This window comes from Pinus tabuliformis, chromosome 1_2 (assembly GCF_031772625.1).
Source record: "Pinus tabuliformis cultivar Carrire ecotype Pingquan chromosome 1_2, CPIR1, whole genome shotgun sequence".
Lineage (NCBI taxonomy): Eukaryota > Viridiplantae > Streptophyta > Pinopsida > Pinales > Pinaceae > Pinus > Pinus tabuliformis.
The window spans coordinates 439,064,069-439,081,908 of NC_142298.1; the positions used below are offsets into that span (position 1 = coordinate 439,064,069).

Below are 17,840 nucleotides of genomic sequence, written 5' to 3' on the forward strand. Positions count from 1 at the left end.
TAACAGTTTGTTAAATTAATGAGAGTTTAGTTAGTTAATGCTTGCATGCATGTAACTACTGTATTTCAGATAACTGAGTATTCACTCATGTATAACTCATGCATGACAGTTCAGTCAGAGACTCAATTGAGATCAGATGGAGGGACAGTGTACTATCAGTTGCTAGGATATTCCTTGGTAAATATTCCTTACATGTAGAAAGAATATTATTCCTTAAGGATTGTGCAGTTGGACTTGAGGTTACAGTGAGTGTGATGAGGCCAATTCACACGTGATATCATTGGACCTCAATCAAAACTGCGCAAGGAAATAGGAGGCTTGGAGGGCTTGAGGAAGATATATTCTATGTCTATTGAGTCTGTGAGCTGTATTGTTTGAGTACAAAGAGAGCAGGATAGCTTAAGAGCTGATTCTTTTTGTAACTTGAATAAGATTTCCATTTGTATGATAATAAAGAGTTGGGGTTTTAGGCTAGTTCTTTCCCCAGTGATATATCCTCTGTGTTATGGTTGATTACTTCTCATTCTCAATGATATCTGTTCATGCTTGATGATGCTCATATCTGTTTAAGCTTCCGCAAAGTGTATGGTAGAAGTAGATCTAGTATTATGCTTTAGGACATTGCACATATTAGGAGATCTACAGTGAAATTTTTACACTAACATCCCTTCATTAACACAACACTCTGGGGATTCAGGAGGTGATATTATTGTTTCTCATTGTTAGAACCTCAATTTAAACCCAAATTTGGAGTCAAATGACATGCTTTAGGTAGTCAATCAACTAATTTGGATCTTAAGTGGTTGGATTGCATTGAATAAAGTGGTCCAGACCAAGTTGAATAACTTTCTAGGCAAAGAAGGTTGAAAAGGCGATTTGTCTCACTACTTTGGGGTTAACTTAGATTATCTAAATTGACCATACCAGCCTCATTTTAATGAAACTAGTTAAACATTCAACTAGATATAGATGATTTGTTAAATTTGTCTATCAATTAATACATGAATATGATTTGTGAAATCTTATGATGTCACTTGTGCTTCAATACTATAATAGTGTTTGTTAACACCATTGAATTTACTTGGATTCTTAGTTATCTACTTCTATAATATCCTTGTTTTCCAACCTGGTATCAAACCTATAAGGTTTGAAAATCCTATATTGCTTTTAATTGTTGTAGAGGAATTTAGAGGTTGTTGCATCACATAAAAAATATGGATTTTTGCGCTTTTAAAAAGTCAGATTTATGAAGGAATGAACTTATTTGGACATACACATTTTGGATTAAGGTTTGTCAAAGAAAGACTAGTTCTGTTATGAAACCAACTCACAAAAAGATAGAAAAGATAGATCAACGCCTTAGAATTCAACCTCTTCGAAGGGGAAACCTCCTTTACATTACACAAATGAACAATTCTTGGATGATACAAATGAAAAGACCTTCTTTCTATATATAGGAGTCTAAGGGGTCATAATATAATCAGACCCGACATAACAATAATAATGTAAGGGCACAATAATAACAATAGTGGGCTTCTATGGGGCACAATATTAACAATATGGGCACTACAAGGGTACATCAATATAATAAGGGGGTTGTACTAATAACAATAAGGGGTTACACTAGTAGTATAGGGGCCTAACATGCCCCTCTCTTTCAAAAAGTGTTGTCCTCAACGCTTGAGTAGTTCTTGATGCTTCTGTATAAAATTATTGTCCTCCCATGTGGAATCTTTAGTGGGTAAGTTCTTCCACTTGATGAGATACTATGAAATTGATCGATTTTGTAGCTGTTGGGTTCTTGTTTCTATGACTACTCCAAGTTCCAATATGATTTTTCCTTCCTCTTCAAGTTTTGGCAATATTGTTTGAATAGGGATCTTCTGCAACTTTTGAATGAGTGGCCATACTTCTTCATCCTTCTTCCATTCATCTGTTGCTTTGTTTATCCAATCTGGATGGATAATAGAAATAGCACAAAACAATGCTTCCACATCCTCATTCTTTCTTGAGAGTGCATCTGCAACGAAATTTTGCTTCCCTTTTCTATAGATGATGTCAAAGTCATAACCCAACATATTTGTGAACCATTTTTTTTGTTCTTCTAATGATAATAGTTGTTCTAGAAAGTATTTAAGACTATCATGATCCATTTTTACCTTGAAGTGTCTTCCCATTCAGTAAGGTTGCCATTTCTTAAGTGCATATAGTATTGCCAACATTTCCTTCTCATAAATAGCTTGCTTGAGATGTAGCAATAAAAATACCCAATCACCTACATCAAAACATTTTTCACTACGATGTTGATATACCTGTTGTTTCTTTCGATTTTGCACCAAAGTGGAGTTATCCTTTAAAAGTTGGAGAACTCGTTGTTGATACTCGATGTGATCTTTCACTGCTTGAACCTTTTTCTTCTTGATATGTCCTTCTATCTTTAGAGTTTGAGGAGTGGTAATTTATTTCAATCCTTTACAAGATATGGTCGGATTCATTTCTTGATGCTCGATGTGATATTTCACTTCTTGAACATTTTTCTTCTTGATATGCCCTTCTATCTTGATAGTTTGAGGAGTGGTAATTCCGACCAATGAATTACAAGATATAGTTGGATTCATTTCTTCTTTCTTGATGTGATCTTTCACTTCTTGCATATTTTTCTTCTTGATATGTCCTTCTATCTTGAGAGTTTGAGGAGTGGTAATTCTTGCCAATGCTTTACAAGATATGGTCTGATTCATTTCTTCTTTCTCTGGGGTTGGGTCCTAGCGTATATCCTCTTCTTTTGATGTTTCTTGATCCTTTTCTTCCTCCTCTTCATACTCTATGTAAAATAATTTATTTTCAGCACACTTATGACCTTTAGTGCATTTGCTATCACAATTGTAACAAAACCCTTTTTCTCTTTTTTCTTCCAATTGTTGTGGTGTAACCCTTGTAGGTTGTGGAAGGCTAGGAGAAACAACACTTCCATTTTTATAGTTGTGAGGGGTAGACTTCCTTGTTGCCATAATTTTACTTTCCACTATGTAACAAAGCCCTTTTACTCTTTCCAATTGTTGTGGTGTTGCTCTTTGTATCCTCATAATGTGCTATCATTTCCTCCGTGAAAATTGACCACGTAACAAGTTGTTTACGAGAACAAAGCCCTTTATACCATAAAAATTGATCCGGTTCTAAATATGAAGATGCAATACATACCTTTTGTAATAGTGGTACACCATGTAGATCAAAATATTGCTCCATCTGAAGTATCCAATTTACCGGATCCTTGCCATCAAACTTCCTCATCTTGTTTTTTCTTGATTTTAGGAGCTCAATCTTGAAATGGCTATAACTCTATACTTTTGGATCTTTAATTTCTAAAATTGCGAATTATAGTAGCCCTCTGTGTCCTCTTTCCAATGCCGCCAGTCTTATCCAAATTGGATTCTCCAAGGAAGAGTTATGCCAAATCTCCCACAGTGCCCTGATTATAGACTAGTTCAATAGATCGAACTTGTACGACATACCACGTGTCACTGTTTCGACCTTTGGCTCTGAGAAATATATACAAGAAACTACAGTCCGACCTCTTTCTGTACCTTCTTATGAAATTTCAATCCGATGCTCAGAGAGAAAGTTATGACGATTTTCCCCAAGTCACCTGTTTGGAATGTAATTCAGGGGTATGCAAAAAGAACAACTTCCTCAGATCATATCTCCGCAAATGTAGCGCAAAAAGCTCTGAAATTTGGACCCGAGCTTCAGCGCGATTTCATCTCAAATGGATTTTTTTTCGCTTCTGAAACATCGCAGAAAAAAAGTTATAGTGAAAATGCCACGATGACCTATTTGGAGCAGCGAAACCCTAGAATCCAAAGCTCTAATAACAATTGTTATGAAACAAGCTCACAAAAAAATAGAAAAGATAGATCAACGCCTTTGAATTCAGCCTCTTCGAGGGGGCAACCTCTTTTACATTACACAAATAAACAATTCTTGGATGATACAAATGAAAAGACCTCCTTTCTATATATAGGAGTCTAAGGGGTCAGAGTATAATCAGAGCTGACATAACAATAATAATGTAAGGGCACAATAATAACAATAGTGGGCTTCTATGGGGCACAATAATAACAATATGGGCACTACATGGGTACATCAATATAATCAGGGGGTTGTACTAATAACAATAAGGGGTTACACTAGTAGTATAGGGGCCTAACAAGTTCTAAGCAATAACCTTTGGTGCTCAATGGGCACAACTATGGCATGTAGGTAAAAGATATGAAGACTTTTTTGAAGAGTAAAGCATTGTGCCAGTTTCTTGTTGAACAACAAAGCATTGTGGTAGTGTACAAGCACATTTATTTTTTTATCCAAAACGATGTTGCACTTATCGCGATATTATTAGAATTATCATGTAATATTGCCAAACCTACCTTAGCAATAATATTAGTAGTAATTATTGTGATAATTTAGCTAATTATCATGATAATTTCACAATTATCACCCTGTCTCAATCAATTTCAACTTACTACCATTTTTTTTCTTTTGACCCTAATTTTTTAAAAGTTAGTTAGGGCATTGAGTTGAAAGGGTACTCTCGCTATTTCCATCAAGAAAACAAGGGGAAATATATTGTTTTCATTTCCCATGATTCATCTCATGAGATACATACCCTAATAGTTAATGGTAATATTAAATTCTTAAAGTAAATGTGATATTTTCCTTTATCTTTCATTTTCATCATTTCACTTAAATACATTGCCATTAATTGACTCAAGATGTTTGAGAGTGGTTCCAACTTCATTGGATTTCATATGGAGAAAGTGGAATTTTAGATCCCACTCAAAATTCAACAGACTTAACAATTTTTAGGATTTCAGGATTGGCAGAATTCCAACATTTCTACTATATTATGTGATGTACAAGGGTATGGAACTAACATTTAATCAAGATCACCAAGCCGTCTATGTACCTCGATGTTAGTGACATTGACTGTTCAGCTCTTTCTTCATGACCCTAGTTTATACACTTCAATGAATTATTCATGACCCTGGTAAAAATGTACACTTCATTCAAGCAAAATCATTAATTAGGATGTTAAGTCTATCTATCTTATTTTAATGCTAAGAGCATGATCTTGATGAGGAGGATCCAAATATAGACAATGGTTTTGATGTTATGTAGCTATTTGTTGTAGCATGATTTTCTTTGGATTTTGGAGGCCATCTAGAGCCTATATAGATGGATTGCACTCACTGATGTTTTGGTTATATGCACCCTTGCTATATACACGAGAAATTTTGCATATTTGTGTAGAATAATTTGGATTCATATGGATGCACATGAATTGTATGTTCTTTTCAAATTTGTATTTGGTGGTCAACCAATCTTTTGGTTCAATTATGATAACTTTGTTAAGGATGTTGTGACCATTTTCCATCCAACAAACAAGGGGAAATCTATTGTTTTCATTGCTATGATTCATCTCATGAGATACATTTATTTTTGTTTTGATATGATTTTGTATCATTCTATTAGATCTTATGACTCATGACAAATATCATATTTCAATATCGATGTCTGATGTATCACTTGACATCTTATATATCGATTTTATTTTCATATTTATGTAGCAATGTGTTTGTTCGATGTTGATAATGTTTTAGAAGTTAAAAATTTGAGGAAAAAATGATTATTTTTGTATTTTTAAAGTTTCCTGATAATTTCCGATATTTCCCCAATAGTGCTGATAATTTAAATTTTGGACCCCCAACAATAAATTGTCGATAACGATAAATGTAACTTTGATCCAAAAGGTGATGATAAGAAGTTTTTCTAATGAGAAAAAGAATAAGGGTGTCAATGTCATGACAACCTACATTTCAATGCTCATCATGGAGTAATTCAATTTCAGGTTCAAGATGCTCTACAATAGAAGAGACCAGAATTGACATGGGAGGAATTCATGGGAATTTATTCCATAGAAATATCAGATGAAGTTAAAGAAACTCAAATTTGCAAAATATCAAGGTGAAGAAGTTTTAAGAAAGATAGAACTACAAGAGGTAGCTGCAAAAATGCATGTGCCAAACACACATAAATAGTGAGACAGTCACACCAGAGAAATGTTTGAGAGAAGATTAAGTCAAATATCTAAAGAGAGGAAATAAAGGGAGTGTTTGAGAGACGAGGAAGTCATATAGCTAGAGAGAGGAAATAAAGGTTAAGTTGGGGCAAACATAGCTCATTCCCCAAATTATTGATGGGTCTTTTAATTATGCAATAGGACCTTCTAAATAACATGCTAGAGAAATTGTTCCACAATCGGGGAGTGTGCTTGAGGAGGATACTTAGGAATAAGTTACAAAACTTTAAAGCCCTGTTCTAGAACAATCAGATTTACCAATGGAAGAAGATGTTGAGCGTCCATTACAGAAATTTTGAGGACTAAAATGGGCCTCAAAACAAAAATATACAACCAAAATCAACTTTATAAGAACCAGTAGGATTCAAAATGATGATGTCAGCCATGGGGGATGATTCATTGTTTTTTGGGTAAAAAAGTAAAAAGATTAAAAAAAAAAACTATTCGTTCAACTTGTATTTTCAACAGTTTATCTCCCTATAGTTTTACTCAATTTCAAGTGGGAGTACTCATTGAATGCAACATTTAATTCTTCATCCAAAGAGTACCTATGTTGCATACATTCATTGGACTCTACTACACGAAAAATGAGAAACACATGAAAAGCGTGATTGCAATCACATTTTTTCATGTATTGCACATTTTTCATGTCGCAGGGTTCAACGAATGTATGCAACATAGGTACTCCTTGGATGAGGAATTAAATTATGTATCCAATGAGTGCTCCCACTTGAAATTTAAGTAAAACTTCAAATTTGAGATATATACCATCCGATCTGAAATAAACTTCAAATCAAGCAACAAATATCCTAATGTATGCAATAATTTTTGTTCTACTGTGGGGTGCAAATATCCACCAAAATAAACTCCATTAGACTTCTAAGAAACTCCACTGATATGACAAGCAACACTTCTAGTCTATGTGTATAGCAACATCAACAAGTCTACCATTTAGCCTATTCATTTTGTATAATAAAGATTCCATGATTAAGGCTGCTAGTGACTTCATTAAAGGGGTGAGTCCACATGAAACAATCCGACAAGTCTTTTTGAATTTGTTTTGTTATGATATATTATTATCGTCTATTGGATTCTATTTAGGGTAACTGTTGCAATCAACAGTTACACACATAAATTTTGATAAGAGTTAATTAAGATATTTCAATTTTGAATTTTACAACTCATTTTGTTCTGTTTTTATTTTTAGTATTTAATTTTCTCTATAGTTTTATGACAGATTAACAATACCACAGTTACAAATGTACCATTTTTAACACCCATAATGCAAAAGACTTCTGAAGTTTGAATTTTACAATTCATTTATTTTCTTCCTATTTCAAATATTAATTTTCTCTGTGCCGTGACATCCATAATGAAAATATAAAGACATGGTTTGGAGAAGATAATTGAAATCAGAAATGCTATATTTCTAAAAATGAATATGCAATCAATCAGAGATGACCCTAGTTTCCCTTTTACATAAATTTCATAAACTACCGCTGTCTGCTTCAATGCTCCTATTGACAGACCATGTTCAAATCATTTTATTTCTGTTCTTAAATAAGCTTACGAAAGAGTGTAACGCATTGCCAACTTACGACTTACAAGAGTTTCCATGATAAAGAGACAAACATAATAAAAGACTAAAGAGAAATCTCTACCACAATAGGGGAATCCCCTTTGTCTACGGTGAAAGTCTGTCTAGTTTTTCTTGAATGTCCTGAGACTTCAACTTCATAGGTTCCATGAAAGCCTCTAAATTTAAATTGGCCTTCACGGTCTGTGTGGCCCTTTACATGTGTGGTCCATTCTTTCTTCAGAGAGATGAATCTCTTTCCTGCTTCATTGATAGCTCCATCCCAATCTACAAGGTGTCCCTGCCCCCTGGACATGAATTCCCAAAAACCCCAGAACATAATACCTTCCACTGCTGGATGTGCAAAAGCTTCACGGAGCATAATCTCCAAGTCATCTGCTCTCACAAATTCATTAGTCGAGTAAACATCCATCTCTGTAAACCAGATGGGCAACCCTAGAATAGACATTGCATCCAAAGCAGTGTGTACCACGGACCCAACAGGGTAAGTAATATGGCCCTGTATTCCTATCCCCCCGACTGGCGCACCCCGTTCCTGAAGATCTACAATCTGATTAATGTACTTCTCTGGAGTAGATTTGGCATCCGCGCCATCTTCTACATGGTAATCATTAACAAACAGAATCGCTGATGGGTCAACCTGGTGCGCCATTTTGAACATATATGACCAGATATCCTTGCCTAATCTATTTTGATAGAATGATCCGTGAAGCATCTCGTTGTTTACATCATAATGCTGGAATTTACCTCGATATCTTGAAAGCAGATCACTGATGCGTTTCTCGACAGCCGCCCGAAGGTCATTCTGATTCAATTCTTTAACCCATTGCTGCACAGCGTTACTGTCTTCCCAGAAGATGCAGTGTCCTCTGGTTTGGATACCATGGCATTTACAGAACTCAAGGAGATCATCTGAATCCCTGTAATTATAGTTCCCTTTTTGTGGCTCTGTCCAAGACCATTTCAGCTCATTTTCAAAAACAGCCCAGTTGAAATTTTTGACAAAGAAAGCAACGTAATCATCATTATCCAGACCGCTCCTATTGATGCATGACCCTAAAGGAAAACTGGTGGACGTCTGTTTCACTTTGACACAGAAACCACAGAATCTATCCAAAGCTGATCCTCCTGATATGTTCAGTATCACATCACGCTTACGTAGCTGCAACAACATTCAAATCAGCAAATACAGTCAGAGGTAAAGGTTAGAATCTAGCTTGAAAAAAACTCCCACGATTTTTTTAAAAGTTGTTTAAATAGCTCTATACTCGTTGTTTATAAGATTGCACAGGTAGGGAGGAGGGGACGGGGTGCAAACTAACTACAGTAGAACACTTTCCCTCTTGGTGGTCATTCCGTTTCTAGAATGCCAAACCGATTAAATTTCACATGACAAAGCCCTAACTAATGAATGATTTAGATGGGACAATTGTTGAATTATAAAAGAGTCAAAGACTGATGAAGCGATGCTTAATTGAGTTGACGAAAGGACCCACTCATTCAATCACTAAAGGATATGTCACTTGAGTTCAAGAACTGGACTTCATGAAGACTGTCTTCTATAGATCGGCAAAGTAGCCATAGGTGGATTGAGAGAGAGCAAACAAAGAGGGTTTGTGCACTGTAGCTGCCATGGGCCATATCTTTATTTTTTGCACTTGCATCTATTTTCCCTTCAAAGAAAGAATAGAGCGACCTCACCTTCTAGTTGGGTTTTCTCTCACAAGGGTTTCCCAGGTTATATCTTGTGTTAATTTGTGGTTTGTGAGTTTTATTTCATTGTTTTCTATTTTCTGCATAATTATAACTTACATGCATTCACAATAAACAATATTTAACAGATTCAAAAACTTAAGGAGAAATAAACCCTTATTGTGTAGATTTCAAAATTTTAAGCATAATTTTATCATGTGTTGTGATGAACTATCTAGTGGAATATTCACGGCAGTTTACGGATCACTTTGACTTATTGTTTCATCCTGGAATCTACAATGAAGTCGATGTACAATTTCCCTTTAACTCACACCACAAGAAACCAAGAAAGTTCTTCGTCGGCTGGTCACGAGTGGATTAGCCCTTGCAAGCCAAGCAGTTGTCCCAGTCTACTTTTGCACAAGGTTCTCTCATCTCTAATAGAAATTAAAGACAATTTCTGCTAAAACACACAGAAAATGATGTAAATGCGAGAGCCTTATAATCAAATTATACATATTATTGGTCCTAGAAATATCAGATATGTTCTTACTTAGTAATAATATAAAATGTTATTTCACACCTGCATTAAGTATGTTTTAAAGAAATTAAGTGGGATCTTGTCCTATAAAGATGGTACAAGATTCATTTATCATTCAAGCAATTATAATTTGAATCTGACTAGTAGAGCGAGTTTTGTCATGGCATAATTAGAAGCTTTTCTTTTAATCTAGTTTATCATCATGCTTTTTCCTATTAAGCATTTATTCTATTGTAATAAGAGACCGCTAGATAAAACTGAATCATTATTGCCCATTAATTTGTATTTTTTTCTTCTTATTCTTGCATTTTCAATTATGGCTTTGTTCGCACATTTTGGTTTCTTTGTTGAGAATGTGACCAGAACACTCATATAGCACAAGAATTGGATGGAAAAATTATATAGAGGTAACTGTGACTCTAGAAGATTATTAAAGAAGTTCGTCGTTCATAGAATTCTAAGAAGTAGCTATGGTGAGCATTTTGTTTCCTATGATTTTTGTATGGAAACTTGAAGAATGGGCATTTTATGTGATCACTATTCTTTGATGGGCAAGAAGTCTTTTTCTCGCAACACAGCAACGAAAGCAAATGGTGCAGAAAGTTAAATCAAGCCCCACTTAATTCAAGTCTCTCGGATTTTGAACCACTATATATGCCTGTGAAAATTGATTTGAGCTTTTATTAGCAGGGCATAGCCAGATTCATTTAAAGTGTCAAGTAGTGATATTTTACCCCTTATTCAGCAGAGTGAACTTTGTCTAAATTTTGTGACACCATGCACAAGGCAATTTTATGCGACAATCAGGGATAGGGTTCACGCCTCATTGGTTATTAGTTTAGAGAAACATAGAATTTTCTGTTGAAGTCGGCTGCCCAGAGCAGGAAGTTGCTAGTGAGCTTATGAGCATCGAGTACTCTTTTCCCGTCATTCTCAAACAGGAGGTTGGGTTTCAATCTTATCTATACCGAACTATCCTCTAAGTTGCAATTCCAAAAGAAACTCTTATTTTGGTTTTGGTCGTAGGAAACCCCTAGGATGAAGGCATACTCAATCAGACTCAATCTTCACCATAGAGATTGTGTTTATTGAATAACTAAGCATGACATAATAATGGATTAGACAAGGCGATGCATGTAGCTAAAATTCCTCCAAATGGCCCTTTGCACAGAAATAGACCAAATGTCACCTGAAAGGGAAGCCTAGAACCAGGTTTTCTGGACACACATGGCTGCTTTAATGATTTGTGGTTACATTCGTTCAGTCATCTCATGATGTGAGTTCCTGAATACAAAGTGCAAGTGGAACCCTGTAAAAGGAAGTCCTCAAGCTATATAGACATTAAAATGTGCAAATTCTGTACCCATCAACTAATTGTTGATAGTTGGATATTGCATTACATATCCAACAATAGAGATAAGTCAGAAATTAGAAACCTTTCCTTAAAATAATAGTTTTGAATGATGTTAACCCTTGGGGGTAGTTCAATTGGCGATGACCGTGAAAATGAAGTGTTATGTACCAAGAGGTTTGAGGTTCAAATCCCCCCAATTTACCTGTATCTGCGGAAGGGGCATATGTAGGCACCTAGGAGTTGTAGTGGTAGCGGTCAAAATCGACCCTGTGTCACGCAAGTATGAAACCAGCGTAATTGCTGATTCCTCTAGTTACAAAAGAAAAATGAAAAAAATTTGAATGATGTCAAATGGACAAGAAACAAACATGATTTGTTTTGCACTCATTCAAAAAGAGCTCCATAAAAACTAAGAGTGACTAAGTGGCATCAGTACCTTATTTTCTACTCTAACCACTGTTGAGTTGCAACATACTATTATTGTGTCATGGCCATCTAGAAACACTGGCCTGGAACGTGCAAGAAACATGAAAATGGCATTGGTAAGAGAAATCGAGAAGAACAAGTGTATATATTACTTACCCTGGTCTAAATGCAAAAAAAAAATACAAATAATGAATGACAATGATATGAATATGGCAATGATAAAGTACAGTTAGGATGTGCAACTTAATAAATGACACAATAAGTAGAATGCATCAATCACTCTACACACACGGTGCAAACATCAATATTATGTATTTAATTGTTAAATCTAGTCTCATATGTATACAAATCTACACCGTTATGCCCATGCTATTTGTTTTATTGTCGAATCTGGTTAATAGTTAAAAACAATAACGAATATTTTATATATGTCTTTCTTACTAGGCTTGAGGTTGTACCTTCTCAGTTTGTTTCTTGAGATGTTTAAATCGTGCTTTATGGTCAACAGGAAATATCTGCAGCCCGGCTACCATTAAGTCAACCCCAGGTGAGGGACCTTGCACATAAACCATTACATTTGATGGCTTTGACTCTAATCTAAATGATCCTGCAACCTCTCTCCACAAGTGTACATCAGCCTCAACTTCACCTCCATTGACCCACCTGCCGTCGACACTAATTGCAACATTAACATTCTGAGCTCCACTTCCACCAGAGCCTACACGAACCCAAGCAGTCACTTGATATGTTACAAACAACTTCAACTTCTCTGTAAATGTTTGTGCTGGACCTTCCCAGGTTTGTTTGCGATTGGTAACAAGAATATAGTTGCTGCTTAGGGATTGTTGCCACCCAAGTGATTCCTGTGCTGCTGGAGGAAGTGTGTGAGGTGAACCAGTAGCTACATTGAGAGAACATGAACCTAGAGGATACCACCCTCTCAGGCCATCAAAAAGATTGCTGTTCTCTAGAATGTTCAGCCCAAAAGCAGGATTCTGCACAAACACACATCAGTCTATGATTCTATCATATTGTGAATACATAAGAAAATGGGTTCAATTGTATATACAAATAACTATATTGGTCAAAGCACATCAACATTTTGGTGATGGCATGAAATAGTCAACAACTTGTTCATTGGATAAATCAGCAATGAAAGCACCGATTTAAGCACAGCAACATAGCAATGATCTAGGTTCACATATACTAGTAAAATGCTACATAAAATGATTAATCTTCTCAAGTTTGAATAGAATATCGATTACAAATCAAAAGCTACCCACATATATTAGAAACAGGAGCTTCTAGGATTATCATCCTAGGGCTATTTTCAATATGCTATGTCTTCTTCAAATTACACTCACAAGCTTGTTTTCTTGTTGAAATAAAAATTGCTTGTTCCCCATATCTTGTTTACAGTGTTCTTAATTGGCAAAGGAATCTGATCAAATATATTATCATTATAATTTCTGTGAGATGAACAATGAAGGTTTGGTCTGGTGGCTAATAAAATAATCTGGAATCTATATCCATGGCATGAATAGCATAATGCATAGACTCAAAACATGCTTCTAATCCACAAGATGATGCACTGTATTGAGAGACAACACCCATCATCTGCTGAGATTCATAAGTGGTAGCAAGAAAATCAAACAGAACCAAAACCAACCTAAATTCTGCTATAGAAATGAGATAAACACCACAAATGCAGCCCTAGAGAGAGAAATAAACCCTAGCACAAATGTGCTAGATAGAGAAATATCCCAAGCACAATATAGATCAAAACAAGAACAAGAGAGCATAATCCTTTATGGTGCTCTTAGGCTAAATCCCCTGTATAAGAATAAAATGGATGATCACAACATGCGAAACTACAAATAGGAGTTGTATATTTATACACAAATAAGGTTGTAGGGCATTTTCCCGAAGGAGGGGTCATGAGCCTACATTAAATTGACTAAACCGGCCTTAGTAAAACCTAGAAATATCATATAAACTATAAATAACGTTGACCATGGCCAAATGTGAAGATTACGCCCCTAATTTCAACATCCCCCTGAAGTTGAACAAGAGACCATGAGGAGAAGAAATTACATTACAAATATTCACATCCCTCTTTAATGCTGAACAAGGGCCACATGGAGAAATCATGACATATCATCCCCCATAGTGAGCACCATATTGCTTCCTGAGGTACTTAGTAGGGTCATTGGTGGTAGAAATTGTGCTCTAGAGGGTTAGAGGTGGATTAAGATTCAATTCAACAAGATCGTTGATTGGTTGGCCAATCAAACGATTCTCTCCAAGGCACATCACCCCTATCAAATGGACTCACCTTCACATTAGGAGGAGAATGAAAACAATAGACTTCTCAATAGGGCTTAGGAATGGATCCTTCCATTCTCCCCTGTCCATGTCATGTCAGTATCTGGAAAAGCCACCTGGGAATAAGTGCCCACAATCCAAGCGTTCATCCTGCTCCCTAGAGCATGCGTTCACAGGAATTTAGTGTAGACAATACAACCTTTATTAAAGTAGATAACAAAGGATGTTCACTACGCCAGGTGCGTAGGCAATATGCAACCCATAGTGTTGTAACCAATGGCATATCTGATAGGATAACATACTATTATATATGCAACATGTGCACATCCAATGTTGTATATGCCATCATATATGTCCATTGAACACTACACTATGAGGTGCACATTGCCTAATCTCTAGGTGATCTAATGAGGAGTTAAAGATGGATTAAGTTTAAAAAGTGAATGTTGGATGAAAAACTTCATTTTCCTTATGAGTTCTATATGTTATGTGCTTCATAACCAGTTTTCCCTTGTCAGGAAAACTATGACCAAGAAAGGAAGAAGACCAAGAGAGCTGCCAAGCTTCGGAAAGAATGCCAAGATCCTTCAAAGTAGATTTGAGACCAAAAAATGGTGTGCAAATTTCCTAGCACAACAGGGCTTTACTATTCCCAATAAAAATGGAAGCTCCTCAAGGTCCAAGTTGAAGATGTATAAGATTACCAATGAAAAGATATACCATGCATTGGTAGGTTATTGTTAGCAGCTGCAGGAATGGGATTCACTTTAGGGATACCAGAGAAAATAGTTCAAGGAGATTGCCATCACACTGCTGGGAAAATACATGGCCACAGGTGTGAAATTAGATAAAGAAAAGATGGAGGAAATTGCACTAAAGAGGATGGCATTTTACTGACTTGAAATGATAATCAACGAAGCTCTTCAGAGGAAGCTTCCTGTCCTCATTGATGAAAAACCACCAATACCTGCCGCAACTGGGAATGGCCAACAGCCCAACAATGTCAATTTACCCAGTTTGAAGGAGCCACAAATATGAATATAAGTTATCTTTGAAAATGTCTATGATATGTCATGAACTTTGTATAATCCGTCAAGAAGTTCAGCATCCTGTATGTATAGTCCATAATATAGGTATTTCAGGTTATTGCTTGATTCTGTTAATTCTATTAAAAAGCTCAGTAAATATATTTAGGGAACTTTCTACAGGGGCATTAATTAAAGTCCAAATTGTGTTTGGAATGTAGACAAGGGATTTACTAGAAGTTCTCTTTGGAAGATCCTGATATATACATAAAAGAACCACTTTTATGATGAAACAAATTGGACTGACCTCAACCCTAGGAGCTGGTGAAGGAGAAGGCTTTGTTGCAGGGTACATTAAGAAACTGGCAACAATAATATCAATTCCAGTAGGCGGTCCTTCCAAATAGGCTACTGCTTTCGCAGGTTCAGGGTTCAGAAGGAACTTTCCCTGCAATTGCACCCATTCCTTTGAAGATGCCTGCACTCTGGAAAAGCCAAAGACAGCAACCTGTAAGTACTCATGTGCAAGCGTAGACAAATATAAATCAAATCAGTATGTAATTGAGGAAACCCAAAACCGGTATAAGCCCACATACAAGTAAGCATTTGATATGAAAAAGACGTAAAAATCATAATGATATTATTTTTCAGAAGAAAAGACAATTTGTTTGCAGGCATAAAAGTTAGCAAATCTTACCTGCCAATACTAATATATTGTTCACGTAGATCTTTGGTTTGAATCCATATAGTGGCTTGCACCTGTGCAGAAGCAAGGTTGCTAGAGATCTGAACAAATGCCGATACTTCATAAGCAGTTTTACCTTTCAGACGCCCAGTTATGTCTTGCTGAATTCCATTCCAAAATTGTGTTCGATTTGTTGCAGAAGCGAAATGTTGGCCACCTGATGGCAGAACTTCTCCTTTAGCCACATCATGAAGCACAATATTACAGCCCCTTCCAGTCCAGTGATTAAGCCCGTCTTCAAACATAGAGTTCTGTATAATGTTATCATGTCCATCTGCAAAGCACCTATTGACTTCTCCCTTTATGAACGGGCAAAGCCACATCAAAATGGTAGTTTTAGTCTTAGATACAGAAGGAAGTACAATGCAGTCAATGAATGTGAACAAAAAATTGGGGATACTTCTCAACATGCAAACTACCTTCAAATGTTTGTCAGAAACTGACCAATTTTGCATTGTAGATACAATGGAATTGAAATTTGACTTGGAAACTGGAAATATCTCTACACATTTTATTTTAAGCTCAAACCCGGCTGGAGGTCCTTCCAAGTAAAATACAACCCTCTTTGGAATAACATCCAAAGCAAATGTCCCCTCCAGTTGTTCCCACTTGCCAACCGAAGAATTAACCCTACATGGAAGAAATTACGTTACTAAAAATTTAAGCAGGAGGTGCCAAGACATACTCTGTTTCCAAAGAGCTAAAGTTTTATAAGTACCTTGCTAGAGATAAGAAATTTGGAGATGTGTTCTTATTCTCAAGCCTAAGTGTTGCCCTTACAGAATGTATTGATTGTGGCAATCCTTCAACCTGGACACATGCTAGAATTTTGTATTGTACGTTTGGCACAAGCCTTGTAGTGATATCTTGTTCTAGTCCTTGCCAAGAATCTGTTCGATTAGATATAAGAGCATATACCCCTGATTCTATTCTGGATTCCTCCATAGAAACAGAACAAATTGATGCAGTACATGAATTGGCAAACCATCCATGGAGTGCCATATTAAAATTGGGATTCACAATTATATTTCCCACTGCACCAGATGTTATCCTGTTGCCACTCTCATCCTGCAAACCATTACTATTAGATATCAAGTGTGACATGCATCTTACTTGCAAGCAAACAGAGATGTCCTAAATGACCAATAACGAACTTCAATACAAAAAATAAGTTCTAGTAGAAAAAATACAGTTGCATTTAAATGTGCAATGAATCAATGATACAGTTGAGCGTAGCTCTAACTCAGCTTCAAACTTTTATTTGCAAGGTGTATCTGACACATGCCTTTATAACGCATAGAGAAAGTTCGAACACAAACATGACCTTAAAGTAATCGCAGCACATTATAACTGACAATATCCTAGTTCCCAAGACTTATCTCCACAAAATCTTTCTCTTCCTCCAGTGGGTGAGCAAGTGGTTGTCACATTTCCTATAGAATATCTCTTTACCACCATCTGGGTTTTAAAGATAAGTGGTTGCCACATGTTCTAATAAAAGACTTTTCTTTTTCACCTCCTACCTTTTAATAATTAGGAATTTTTAATCGATTCATGTGTACACTGTAAAGTAATGTTATCAAATGCCCCTGCAATCTCAAAATAGAAAATAAAAATAAATTATAAAATAAAATGGCTTCTGATATACAATGCTAGAAATTTGAGAAACTTTTCCCTGACCTAAAGGTGTGTTTTCTTTTACATATCCAAAATAAGGCTGATGGGCAGCCATGATATAGGGAGAGGGTGTATACAAAATGTAGGCACTTGAGTTATGTTTGAGCCCAGACTCTTGCCAGCCCAAAAATCTATTGGAATGTAAAATATATAAAGTGTAGTTTCCATCTCCCAATTAGTAAATATCTTCATTTGTTAGTTGGATGATGCTGATATGTCACTCTTCAATAACTCCAGAAAAGGTTCAGCAGCACTGAACTAATGTGGAAATCATTCATATCAAGATGGATTTTTTTGGTTCTAGAAAAAGATAGAACATGTT

At 36.0% G+C, this 17,840-nt stretch overlaps 1 protein-coding gene across 1 annotated transcript; it reads right to left on the bottom strand.

Annotated features, from left to right (window-relative positions):
* Positions 1-7,638: 7,638 nt before the first annotated feature.
* LOC149206237 (endo-1,4-beta-xylanase 3-like) lies at positions 7,639-16,909 on the bottom strand. The gene is made up of 6 exons (XM_089395355.1): positions 16,560-16,909; positions 16,261-16,471; positions 15,794-16,140; positions 15,404-15,581; positions 12,205-12,741; positions 7,639-8,895 (listed from the first exon to the last, which is right to left on the bottom strand). The coding sequence occupies exons 1-6, from the start codon at positions 16,841-16,843 to the stop codon at positions 7,780-7,782; spliced, it is 2,673 nt and encodes an 890-aa protein (XP_089251481.1). The 5' UTR covers positions 16,844-16,909; the 3' UTR covers positions 7,639-7,779.
* Between the last annotated feature and the right edge of the window lie 931 nt (positions 16,910-17,840).

What these genes read in the sequence shown, in the direction of transcription:
- LOC149206237 (XM_089395355.1), bottom strand. Translation starts at nt 16,843, where the DNA reads ATGGCACTCCATGGATGGTTTGCCAATTCATGTACTGCATCAATTTGT. An exon ending in AATTTCTTATCTCTAGCAAG is followed by an intron (nt 16,472 to 16,559) that starts GTACTTATAAAA and finishes TCTTCCATGTAG; the next exon opens with GGTTAATTCTTCGGTTGGCA. An exon ending in CACCAGCTCCTAGGGTTGAG is followed by an intron (nt 12,742 to 15,403) that starts GTCAGTCCAATT and finishes GTGTTTGTGCAG; the next exon opens with AATCCTGCTTTTGGGCTGAA.